Source organism: Leptosomus discolor, chromosome 11 (assembly GCF_034619465.1).
Source record: "Leptosomus discolor isolate bLepDis1 chromosome 11, bLepDis1.hap2, whole genome shotgun sequence".
In the NCBI taxonomy this organism is placed as follows: Eukaryota; Metazoa; Chordata; class Aves; order Leptosomiformes; family Leptosomidae; genus Leptosomus; species Leptosomus discolor.
The window spans coordinates 13,595,437-13,609,137 of NC_141401.1; the positions used below are offsets into that span (position 1 = coordinate 13,595,437).

Here is a 13,701-nt window from a genome sequence, read left to right on the forward strand (position 1 = left end):
AACCAGGAGATGCACTTCTGGGCCACTGCAAGTGAATACTAAAACACAGATGTGTTTTAGTGCAGAAAGCACCTGCCATATAGTTGTACACAGGCTGTCCTGGCTCTCTTTTTTCTGTGCATCTGTGGTTTGGGCGGGGGGGGGGGGTGTGTGCGTGTGTTTGTTTTAAAGAGGCAAGGAGAGAGACTGAGTTGTTACTATATTCCTGGAGCAAGAAAGATTGTATGTACTTAAAACAGCTTCAGCAGCTTTAAGTGAGGCAGTTCTAGCTGCTGGGCTTCCAGGATGTGTAGCTGTATCCCCGATGCTTAGATAATACAGGCTGGATTTTCTGTTATTCAGTGCTAGCAATTTTTTTTTTTTTTCCCCTCTTCAAATTTTTGCTCAAAACAGAATCTACCAGTTTGGAAACTGATCATAAAGTAACACTGCAAGCAAGTTCTACAGATCATCTACAAAGATACCTTGCTACAATAATTGCATCTGGATAAAAACAAGAGAGCTGCAAGGTCTTGAAAGGATTCTCATGGCTTATAAGAGTCTTACTGGCAAATAATACTTTGGCAAGAAAATCCTTTCTTTTCTAGATACTTATTACTTTTGTGCGGAAGAATGTGATGGTTGAATCCTTTTAAAGAAGCCTATGAGGCTTTTTTCCTTAACAAGATTGTTGGTTTATCATTCATTATATGCCTGATGTTCCCCCAGAGACTCTGTCCCATCCCAGCAATAAACAGTTCCTTAGCACATATCAAAGAACTCGTTTCTGTCCTGTTGGGAAAATTACATGGCCAGACATTAAAACAAGCATAATTTTCCTATAGAGATAATAATTATTCGTCTAATTAGATATTTTTGCTACATAGTCACCTTATCTTTAAATGCAGTGTCTTCAAAAGGAAGGTGTAAGAAATGTGGTAATTGTGGAGAAGACAAAGGAGATTAAACACAAAACGCTTCAGAGACTGACATTGAACTCTTCAACAGTTACTGCCCAGGACTTGGTATATAGCATATATTGGAAAAAATATAAATAAATGTCACTGACCGTTTGAAGGCCAAAAAGTCCTAATCAATTCAAGATGTCCCCTGTTGCCACCAAAGCGCTATCTGCTGGGTTTTGTGAACTTACCTAATATCCTGCCATAGTGTTTTGGATATGTCGGCATGCCCTCCACTCTAAAAGACCTTTTTTGACCAAAGCCATAATTTCAAGAAAAACCCACTAATCATAAATATCTGTCTCAAAATACAGGATCAATTGGTCATTACAACAGGTAGTAACCAATCCTCCTGCATTCCCATTCCCTAAAGATCAGCCCAGACAAAGCCATGGTCCGTTACAGCTCAATCTATGTCAAATTTCTCCCTTGTCAAACCTTTCCTGTCAGCGTGCAAGCATTCTGGCTTGCAGTGTCAGGCAGAGTTAAAACAGCGTTTTCTGGGGAAGGGATGTTCAGGCATTTCAATGTATTTTGCACTTGCTATCAACACAATGACCTGACATTGAAAGACTTTAAGCCTGTTTATAAAATACGTTGGTCAGTTTATCAAAACCTCTTTTAGATGTATAGTAAGCTTAAAAATCCCCAAACACCACAGTATTTCACTATCACTCCTGGCAGACAGACTTACTCATTTCTGTAGCACCTGAGCACTTTCAGATAAGGGCAAAGCCTTGTTTGTACTCTGTGAGTGTACCTCAGGGCGCTGTGTAAGCAAGCTCTGCATTGTTTACACTCACCACCAATTGCCAAAAGTTAACCAGATGTGTTTGCTGCCTTGGCAGAGCTTCCCTGCTTGCTACAAAACGGGCAGTGCAAAGTTTAAACTGAGCACTTGAAAAACCACCCTTCAAAGACACCATTCCCTGTGCTGCAGCCTGGTTTAGGGTTTGGTTCTGATGCATGTTATTAGATTAAAAAAAAAAAAATTAAGAGCCACAGTGGCCACTTCCAGAGAGGTGACTTTGCTTCTTGCATGTGCCAAACTGGTACTTGGCAGGCTGGGGCATTAGCAGTTGTTGCCTGGTACTGCTGTTTGGTTTGTGGCACAGGGACACAATGCACAGAGATGATCCTCACTGGGCTTTTTTGTCAGGGAACAGTTTCCTCTCTCACAAGCTGGGTGTGAGTTTTTAGGAAACGACTGAGTGTAATGTCCCATTTGTAATGTCAAATAGCAGCCGTACAAAATCACAGCATCGTGGCAGCTGTGCCATATAATCAAGGGAGCTCTTGTGAAGGTTTCCACACCGTGGGCCAGTTTCAGCCACGGGACAGTGCTGTTAGCCAGACATCACTTGCCAGCTACTGCTTTTAGACATGGGAGAAGACTGCAGCGGTGTAGTTCAATTCCCAGCCAGCTACTGGGAGTAGCAGGAGAAAAGCTTAGCCAGCCCCTTTCTTGGCAAATCCAGCAGAGCTGATGGAAACTGCAGCTGAGCTTCTCTCCCCCTGGATATCATCTCTGGAGGCATTACTGAGACAAGGACAACAGTTTAACTGCTTGTTCTGCATTGCTCCTCTTCTCTTTACAGAAGGGACTCCCCAGCCTACCACCACCTCTGCCAGGTATTGAAAGGCACACTCCAGTATGTGGTAACCATATATTATTAGTAAAATAAATGCCAAACATAAGCCAGCTGCTAAAGTAAGACTATCATTAGGAATCTGCAGTCTCTAGACTCCCAGACAGTGCTTTTTTGTAGCATGATTGCTGCTCATATAAAGCACTGAAAGGAAAAATGGTCTTTTTCCATTTAGTCATGGGCCCTCTGTACGGGGCTGTCGCTGCCATTTCCAGCATGTCCAAGTTTTGCCTTCAGATGTTTAGATACCCATACATTCTCAGTCTGTAATCTCCTGTTCCACTATGGAAATGAGCAACCTTTTATGTTCATAGTAATAATTTAGAAGTGTTAAAAGTTTGAGGACCGGGCCTCTGGTGCTTACACGTGTTTAAATTGGCCCTCCCCGAAAGCTGATATATTCCATCTGGTCTATTGGATTTCTTGGCTTAAAGTTACTGGAAACACTGAATGTTTCTTCTGCAGTGGTCCTGTAGCTGTCCAAGAGTAATATGCACACTTACAGCTTGCTCCCTGGCTGCTCAGTACTAAAATACTATGGGAGAAGCACTTTAAGTGCACTTTTTTTCCTGTCTGCTTTTAGAGCTATTTTGAAATCCTAAGTTCTGCAGTTCACTTTTCTAATCAATCTTATAGCATGTAAATGATACTTAAAGGATAAATAAAACACACAAGTTTGCAGCTCATTACCTCTAAGCATTTTCCCCAAATGCTGCAGATTAAGCAACTAGATTTTTTGGTTGTTTTTCTATATTCTCCTTTCCAAATCTGCACCAGCTTTTTCTTGTCCTTGTAGCTTTACATAACAGCTTACTAAAACTCCCTGCTCTTATTTTCAATGGTTATTTATGCTTTCTTAACTATTTATGTCAATAAAAAGAGACATTACAGGTAACTCCAGGCTATAACGAAACAAGCTGCCAGCCCCGTAAATTGTCAACACCAGCATTAGCACTGGATTAACCGTTCAGATATCCACTGCTCATTTAACTCTCTGCAAGAGCTTTACAATACAGCTGCCTCATTCCTTCTCATTGACATTCCCAGACTCTCCAGGCTCAGGGGCAGGTATGTCACTAGGTCAAAATACACAGATGCATTCAAACTGGGTCACACAAATCATTAAAACAGCACATTCCCACAACAATTTTCACAAGCCAGCTATCTCATACTGTAGCAGACTCTGAGAATGTGCCTGTCCCTTGGCTTAGCCCATCTCCCACAAGCCTGAGCAACTGCTAGCAGCTGGAGGGATGCCCACACTTCCAGCAGCATTGCTGACTCCTTAAAGCCTGGTTTTTGCTGCAGAGGCTGCACCACATTTGAAAATTGAGGATTCAGGAGTATTAAAAATATTTCAGCCTCTTCATCATCTTTACTTTCCTATGTATTTCCCTCTTGTTAAGGTTCAGCCTTTTGCTTACTTACAGGGCAGCTGGAGCACAGATGTAGGAGCCTTCTCTGATTCCCATCACCTCCCGTTCCTGCCAGGCTGCAGGACTGCTGTGGGCTTCTGCAGCCTCTTCACATTCTTAGCTCAGTCCTTTAACTCACAACAGCTCAATTCACCTCTCCAGGATGCTCTCAAGCTAACTCAGTACCCCACCCTGCACACCTACTCAGCACCCTTGAAAACACAACCCAGCCACCCCCAGCTGCCGGGAGCTGGGGTTATACTTGCGGCCTAAGTGGGAAATAAGGCACACAGCTCCTAAAGTGTGATTCACTTCAGAGCAGGTGAAGTCAATGGCCGAGGTAATGATTAACTGCAACAAGCTGCAGCAGGCCCCACAGTAGCGACTCCTAGCGTCAACGGTAACTCCACAGGTGTGACAAAACCAAAGACATTGCTTCGTATCCCTTCTCCCCAAGCAAGCCTGCTAATACAATTAAAAATGCACAGGATGAACTCCACAGAAACTCTGCAAATTAACTCCTCCTCTCTCCATTGTTACCTGTGGAGCAGCATTCCCTCCAGAGCTCACTTCAACATGTCTTTCAGCCCTTTGCCAGGAGATAAAATATCCTAGCTGCAAAACTTTATTGAGGCTTTAACTAAGAAGTGGCTAACTGGGAGGGAAATGGATTCATGTGCTCGGGAGGTTTGTTTCCATATCTACATAATTGCTTTCAGAAAATGTCGACCATGCTTTCTCCTGGGCATACTGGGAGCATGTTCTGGTTCACTGGTTCTGCCGTGTGTTTTGTACAGAGTGGCTGAATGGATATTTACATGAAAATAGTATTGCTGAGCATTTAGTTCTAACCATTTTGTACTTGGTACAGCCATCTGGAATCAAAATCTTTCGAGATTATTACAGATGCGCTTGCATTTTAGTCTCAAAAACTCTTAAAATACAAACCTCTTACATCCACTCTCTAGAGTTGCCAAACTTTTTCCACACTTCTGTTATTAAGCAACTCTGTTATTAAGCAATCCTGTTATTTAGTAGATGCGAGACATCTTTGTCATGTTCAGCACCGTGTGCCAGAAGCTGGGCCGTCACTGGTGGGGAGTGGTGTAGCATCCAGACACAGGACTGCCCAGGCATGGGGAGCCTCTCCTCTTCATCCTGCCTGCAGCTGGGCATGTGCCAGTCCCTCTTTGGGGATCACAGCTGTGGAGACACAGGTCTGAAGAGCTGCAGTTTTTGAAGGATGGAAGATTGGTATGGGATCAATCCCATCTCAGGGAGCTTTTTTAATAGCTTTTATCATACACAGCTTTCTAGATGACAGAGAGAGGGAAGAGAGCAGATCTGAAGGCAGAACTGGTCCTTACTTTAGTAAAAAGTAAGATGTCAGACTTCTGTAATGGAAGCTAATCATTACCCAGCAAAGCAGCACACTCAGAGGTTGGTTTTTCATTTTTGGCTTTGGTGTAATGTTCCTGAAAGCTAATAGCATCTATAATGTTGTTGCTGATTTGTTTTGCTGTATGAAAGAAAGCAGAAAATAGAATTGCTGTATGTAGGAGGCAGAGATGATGTATTTTGTGTAACAAGCAACGTGCTGCGGTAAGAAAAGACTGCCACAGTAAACCTGCAGTCCCCATGAAAGCCTGAATTTGATCACGTGGCTAACCACTTGTGATCTTTGAAAGGCAAGGCGTCACCTCAGTGTCTGAGCACTACATGATTTTTGAGGCAGGAATCCAAACAACCAATCCAAACAATCTCTCTTGCTCCTTTCTGCGTACACTGCTGTAAAACTGAGCAGGCCCTGACTTTAAGCAAAGCTGAGCATAGCTTTCTGCAAACAGCCCCCACATGGTTGTCTAGGCTGCACAAATGGGCTGATGACTGTTATCTACCTCCTCCTCATCGCACACACGTTGTCTGACCCCACCAGCAGGCACTTGGGCAGATAGAGACCACAAGCTGAGGCTCTGCAGAGCATCAATCCTGGCGTCCAGGTTGGCAGCTTGCTAGTGCAGCTGGAGTGCACCAGTTGTCCCCCTTCCCAAGCTTCTCAGGGGTTTCCTGAAGGGTGGCGAGACTGTGGCAGCAGGCTGCAGCTTCTGTGTTTAACATAGAGCACCACAGTATGCTGCAGCTGCACAAGCTTGTCCTGTGTCCCCACCAAGCACTGCCCTTCCCCACAGGGACCTTGTCTGCTTGGTCCCCATGAGAGACCAAGAGAGAGGGCATGGCAGTCACAGTGGTGAAATTAATTACCAGCTATTACAGATTTTACAATACACAGAGCAGCACAGATCATGGAAGGAGGCAGGGGCAAGGAGTGTGCACAAAGTGTTTGGATCTGCCTGGTTTCTGAGGGCTCTGAGCGCTCATGGCTGGCACAGCTGAGGTGCTGGAGAGGCTGGAGAGACAGAAGCATGAAGCAGTGACAGGGGCCACAGCAGGAATAGGAAGCATGAGATTAGGGACCTGGTTTGAGCAGATGAGAGCAAGAGATACGAGAGGAGGGGGAGGATATAGCATTAGGGCCTGGTAAAGGAAGTGACAGAAGAAAGGGGAATACAGCTTCTTAAAGAAAAGTTTAGCAGCTCCAATGTAAGAACAGATTTCTTTATTTTATTTTACGTTTAGAGAAATGAGGAGGATCTCAATCTCATGCTGTTAAATAGCAGATCCCACACTTGGGTCTTGGCATGGGAAAAAACTCCAGCCGTAACATTCAGTTAAACTCAGCCTGATGCTCTCTGGCTGCGCTGCCCATTTCATAGCTTGCACCTTTCGCTAAGAGTTGTGTAATTGCCATTTGAGGTACCAAACTGCCCCATTTGAGGTGTCATGGGGCAAGAAACCACTCTTTGAAGATTGCACTCTGTTCAGTTTTGTGGATGAGAGCCAGGACTTTGACTACAGGAACATACCGGGAACCACATTTTTTTTGTGCCAGACAAACCTCACTTCTAATAAGCTTATTAAGAGGCTTTTACATGCTAATTTAGCATCAGATTTTGTCTCTCAAACATCACACAGAGGCCAGCTGCATACGTGTGTGTTTGAGAATGTGCTGGTGGTTGTGCTGGTCCTGGCTCTCCAAAAGGCGTACCAAGGACACAGGGTGTGCGATGGGGGATGCAGGACTTTGCTAGCCACCTCCTTCTGTGTGCCACGCTGCTGGCTTTGCTTCGAGCCCCAAAATTACAATGGCTCTGCAAAGCTCTCCCTGCAACAGAGTTGAGCACAGCAGGGGCCAACTGGGCTCTCACCTGGTGAAAATGACATGGAGGCTAGAGTGTCATGAATGTTAGTAAAATTAATATTCTAAAATTCTAGTGCAATTATATTCAGTTTTTGATCAAAACAGATGCTGAACAACTGCATCCACTTGATTAATAGCAAACTTACTACAGAAACAGACACTAATATTAATATTCCATTTTACTGTGTCAAATGCACATAATTATTCATCACAGGTACTATTTATATACCCACATACTGCTAAGTGAAAGAATGCTTTCATCCTGGTTTTATCATTTCTAGATTAAATCACAGTTTTTCTATTTCCTCCCGTCAGCAGCTCAGCCCCACAATTTTCTCTCCAAATGACAGGCAATTCTTTTAAGCACATTGAATTATTTTTTCCAGGTGGTGGTTCAGTTGAAATTAAATGTTACTTTTTCACATTGCTCAGTAATACAGCTGTAGCACACAAAGAAAGATGACAACTTTCATATTCTAGCTAACATGAAAAATAGGATTTAAAGAGAAGACTGCTTAAATTCAGTGTTACTTATTCAAAGCAAGCACTGGCAATGAGCACCACTTTCTCCTCATGCAAGAACATAGGGAGCATGGGGAGGAAGGAGAGGCTGCAGTGAATTCACAGCAGAGCGAGCAAGGCCACGGGTCAGACTGCACCACAAATACTGACCATGACTACTGCACAGCGAGGGGACAGCATTCATGTGCTGAAGGCTGGAAAGGGCCTCCAGAGCTCACCCAACCAGCCTAAGACCCACTCAGCCTCCACAATCAAATCAGCACTGGAAGCTTTTATTTTTATTGTTAATTTTAAGCTCTTAGTGGTTTGATTTCCCTGCAGGAAGTGAAGGACACTGTTCCTTCCACCCCCCTTGCACCAGCCAAGGCTCTGGTCTCCTGTCGAGCAGAGCAAGGTCCCTAGCTGGCAGGCAAAGACATCCATCTCCTTTGCACCAGCAAATACCAAGAGGAGATATGAGGGGAAGGTGTTTCATACCAAAGAGGCCGCTCTGCCAGCACTCACCTTGCTGGCCGTAACCCTGAGTATACAGACACTCGTCACCATTTGGCTACAACGATAAAATACCCTTTGATCCAACAGAGACTTCGCTACCCTCGTATTAAACTGGATGATTATTTCATACAAAATCTTTCCGTTTCCTTTACTTTAGCTGTATAGGGTCACCTAAAAACTAACTTTAATGTAAAAAGCAGAGGAAGGTCAAATTGATTTCTACCAATAATTACAGTTCATTGGATAAAGTCCAGCAGGAGTAGACACATGCTGAGGTGCTATGCTGAGTGAAACTTGCGCAGATTGGTAAAATACAAAAAATCTAAAATATTTCTTTGATAAACGTAGAGCAAATAGCTCAGGTATTTTCATCTGTCAGGAACCGCATGCACGGAAGCACCAACATTTTACAGAAGTCACATTCTATAATTTTGAAAATTGGTAACAAACAGGAAAGGCATCATTACTAGAGATTAAAGCAAAATAAATCCATGCTTATGAATCTGCTTTATTAGCCCTTATCTGAGATGCTGCTTAGTATAACAGTGGAACAACAGTGCCTCCTAATGACCAAAGTCAGATTCATGTATTTGTCATATCTCATTTTGCTTGTCTGTGATAACTTCTGTATCATTTCGGCCACAACATCTCAACAGATCTCTCTGCCAAGAAAGCTTTAATATTGAACTTCAAAATTAAAAGACTAGCAAAGAACCAGCATAGATATCCCCTGCCAGAATATTCTGTTCTTAATTTGTAAGTAAAAAACCTCAGTGACAGCAAGACCTGGATGTCCGAGAGCCCAAGGACACCCAGAAATAGTGTTGGAAGTATTCCTGTTATCACAGTCATGACTATATGTAATGTCTCAGTTAAGCACATAGGTACTACTTTTCTTAATTGATTGTGAATATTATTCACCAAATAACATTTTCCCCTCTTCTCTGCTATCCCAAAACAGGTCCCGATTGTTTCAGTTCCAAGAATCTCGCACTGCAAGCGCAGAAAAAGATCCTGAGTAAAATGGCAACCAAAACCATGGCTAACATGCTAATCGATGACACAAGTAGTGAAATCTTCGATGAGCTGTACAAAGTAACAAAGGAACACACAAGAAACAAAAAGGAAGCCCATAAAATTATGAAAGACCTGATTAAAGTGGCAATAAAAATCGGGATCCTCTATCGAAACAATCAGTTCAACCAAGAAGAGCTGGAAATTGTAGACAAGTTCAGGAAGAAGCTGAACCAAACTGCCATGACAATTGTCAGTTTCTACGAGGTAGAATACACTTTTGACAGAAATGTTCTTGCAGAACTTCTGAATGAATGTAAAGACCTTGTGCATGAACTAGTAGATCGACACCTGACACCAAGATCCCATGGGCGCATCAACCATGTCTTCAATCACTTTGCGGATGTGGAATTTCTAACTGCCCTGTACAGTCTTGATGGGGATTGTCGGCCATACCTCAAAAAGATCTGCGATGGCATCAACAAACTACTTGATGAGAAGGTCCTTTGAAACTACGCTCAAAACCAAGAAACCAACCAAAAACTTCTCTCTAGAACTGGCCACCCTTCATGAGCCATGATGAGCAAGCAAGGTTCCTTCCCATCGGTCTCTTACTACAGTCTCCAGCAGGAGCCAGAAAGTGCTCACCAGGCTCATGATGAAGTGGAAAATTTAAATCAGAAAGCTATCAATTTTAATGTTTTGTTCAGATAATTCAGTCTTTTCCAAGGAGTGGGGTGAACAAGGCTGCTGATACATATTGTTCAGAAACAGATCGCTATACACCATGATCTTACTAGCTCTGTGTTCAAGGCTGAACATGTGAAAAGTAAACTGAAATGCATGGCTATGTAAAAACAGACAGGTGAAGGCAAAAGAGCAACGCATGGAATTTACCCCCAGGCCCTTGGTGCGTATGTTTCTATTATTTCCACGCTAACTGAAAAAGCTTAGACAGAAAGTAGGGCTGTAACGGATTAAGCTCACTCCTTTCAAAAGATCAGGAATCAGTACAAGAAGGCATCTCTGATTTTGCATGGTATTTAAGTCTAACAGGGGAATAAATAATACAAACTGAGAAGAAGTGGGGAATAATTTAAAGAACTGCTCTGTGAATCAATGTTTTCATTAGAGAGTTTTGTTTTATGCCTGCTAATAACAGAAAGGTTTCGTTTCAGTTTTGAAAAGCAGCTCAGTGGTTCAAGCTCCAAGGTAACCAGAAAACTAGATAAAGTAGTGCATCAGTTTCCCCACTCTTAGGGTTTATGTATTTGGTAACATCAGACAATTATAGGCTGAAGGTTGTGCTGCTCTTTGTGCTTTTACTTTTTTGCCTGACAGAACAAAACATTCTTTGTGAAGATTTTGAAACTGCACTTGTGAAGAGGAGTACGACACCAATGAAGAGACAAAGCGACACTTACATCCCACAACCTCAAAATATTCAGCCTAGATAAAACTTTTGGTTTAATGTGTCCATGATGTTAATTTGTGTCTACAGTAAAACAGAGGTGTGATAAAAAAGGAACCCCATCTACTATGCTTGCAGTGCCACAGTAGTCTTAGTGACTCTGGTAAGCTTCACAAATGACTTTTTGTTCAGAATGTTTTCAGCAAGGGTTGTTTGTTTGTTTCTTTTTTAAACAATATACTGATGTCTTCAAACTGAAAACATATTGCAAAGAGATATTGGTTTCTGTACAGGTTGGTTTTTTTAGGATTGAGGGAGAACACGAGCAGAGCAGATACACCTGCTTGCCACTTCCAGAATCTTGCAGCTGGGTAGGCACTGGCTAATACTAAAGGAAGTATGTTCAGAAATCCCTCCTCTCCTTGCCCTCTACATCTTATCCTCCAGACTGACCTCTATCTACTGCCACTTCAGTATCATGTACCTTCTCCTTTGAGTTGACACAGATAGCAGACAATCCCATTACCTGGAGGTGATACCTTCCATATCACGTATAACACAGAGATGCATGAACTTGAAAACTGACAAAGACAAAAAAATCTATTTGAAAGGCATTCCTTTCTAAGGAAAACTTCGCGCTGATCACTTATTATTTTAGGATGAAGAAAAATTTGTGTTTCTCATTTAAACTCTTAAATACTATGGTGGTAGGAAAAAAACGTTCAAAATTTTATTATTTTTCTTGTCTTTCCTCACCCCAGAATAACTATTTTTATCTCTTGCAACAATTTTGACTATCACACTGCACACACACCTTTACACAGTTGAGAATACACATACCCAGATCACGTATTCACTTGGGTTGTGCTAGGATTTTTACCTGTTCCCAGGAGAACTCGTTTTGGAGCACAGTAAAAATGGCAGCATAAGACAATAGCAGAGCAGTTTGTAACAATGTAAATTTTCTCCACATATTTCCTTTAACCATAAAAAGCATATTTAGTAGCAATGCAGGTGGACAATTCCTTTGCAGCACAGTAATGAAATACTAACATTTGGGGTTGCAAGTTCAGCAATTTGCAGAGCCATATTTACATGCACCATTAGTTGCATTTTTTCCAAGCACGTACTTGTCAGTTGATGCTTTTGAACAGTATTTATTGTATCCAACACTCCTGTCCCAGTGCACACGTCAGATTTTTGCGTGTTTGTTTCACTTGTGGCAACACATTTAAGTTCTTTTCTTAAAGCCAGAAAAAGAGAGATTATTCAACATTCACGATGTCCAAAGGAAAGGGATATCCTGTATCTGTGACTTTGTGTGTTGCAAGTATCAATATTCAGATTCTGGTATTTTAGACACACCAGCTCAACATCTGTTGTTTTATTTATAAATCTGAGTAGCCTTAAGGAAAGAGAATGTTTTCAAGTATTTCTCATACTTGCATATCCTGTATATTCATTGTTTACTTTTGTACTTGTAGCTTGGTATGTAATAACATTGCTAAAATATGGGCAATGTTCAGGTCACCTTAAGTATATGATGTATTATCATATTTGTGGATTAAAAATGTGTGATTACTGCCATTTTTGTTTCCTTTTCATTTATTTATTCTACCATCCCACATAAACTGATCCTAAGCAATAAGAGGAGGGAATTTGTGTAATTTAAGTTTTGCCACCTTCAACTTCTGCTCTTTGACAACCAGATTTTGTGACGGTGGCAGGTAGGACAATTTAAGGGTTTAAAAGAAAACTGAAAAATCCACATTTCTGTTGCATCATGCATATGCCACACAAACATGTCAGCAGCAAACGAAATTTCTGTTTTTCCACAAAGTTCTCAAGCACTTGAGCTAACAAATGATGTTGACTCAATGTGTTTCATAGTGCAGTTCAGTCACCAGACTCAGAAATTCCCTCACAAGCCAGTGGAGAAAATGGCACAAGCTCCTTGCCTCCTACCAGCCTCTCCCCAGGCTCAGCCTGAGCGGTGCCTAGAAGATACGCAGGCAGCCTGTGTCAAGGTCAGAGCAGAGGTAACACGCCATGGTCTAGCTCTCTACCAAGCACCTTCTTGCAAGTTTTCCATGATTTATTTAGCTCAGTTTAGCTAAATGTGATTTAAGTTAGACAGAAGACACACCTCTGACAGATATCAAATCCCTGCCCGAAGCATGGAGATGCTAGAACCTACCAGAACATTTTAACAGCAGCAAGAACATATTCTCCTATCCTTATTCCCAGAAAAAGCAAACTGTTTTGGCTGCAAGAGCCCAGGATTAGCAAACAACTCACATGGCAATTATAATGGAAGCAATCAAAGATTGGCACAAAGGAAAAACTGCCAACTACCTTAAAATAAAAGTTTAAAGCAATCTTCGTAAGTGCTGTTTTGAGCCGCACTGCTGGTAAAACATTGCTGCCAGGTTCGTTTTATGAATCATGTCATGGCAGGACACAATATTCTTTACTTCATCACTGCCAACTTTATTACATTAAGTTAGAGAGAAAAATGTTAATGTTCAAGAAACTCCAAAGGGGGTGACCACTTCTGACACCCTAATGAAATTGTGCACATACCACAGAACAGTACATCGCACTGAACGTGTAATCTTATTTGTGTCAGAGAAGCGTTCTCACGGAAAGGCATATAAATAGCTGACCCTGAAGAGAGCCAAGAGATGAAGCACAATTACCTCTTATCACAGCAACAGAAATGCAAAAGCAAGCTTTACCTGGGTGACTTAAGCAGGTCTACTTCCATTTTTACATACCTCAATGCCAGAAAAAGACAATGCACGGTCTTATCCGCTCAGAAAAGATAATACAGCTTTTGACATTGAAAAACTACTAGTTTTGCAATATTTAGAAATCAGCAGGCAATGTCATTTATGAGCTACTTGCAAGTACAGGAAAACCTCAAGATAGTGCCATCCATTACACAAATTGATTCTCTCAGGTCCTTACAGGATAGGAAGGGGTTGGGAATACC

General features: G+C 42.0%; 1 protein-coding gene across 1 annotated transcript in view; it reads left to right on the plus strand.

Annotated features, from left to right (window-relative positions):
- The window catches only part of TIPE3 (TNF alpha induced protein 8 like 3), a 45,542-nt gene extending 35,737 nt beyond the window's left edge, over positions 1–9,805 (plus strand). The window contains exon 2 of the mRNA XM_086471690.1: positions 9,243–9,805. Within this exon, the coding sequence (XP_086327816.1) occupies positions 9,243–9,805 (563 nt within the window). The remainder of the gene's footprint in view (positions 1–9,242) is intronic.
- The last annotated feature ends 3,896 nt before the right edge of the window (positions 9,806–13,701 follow it).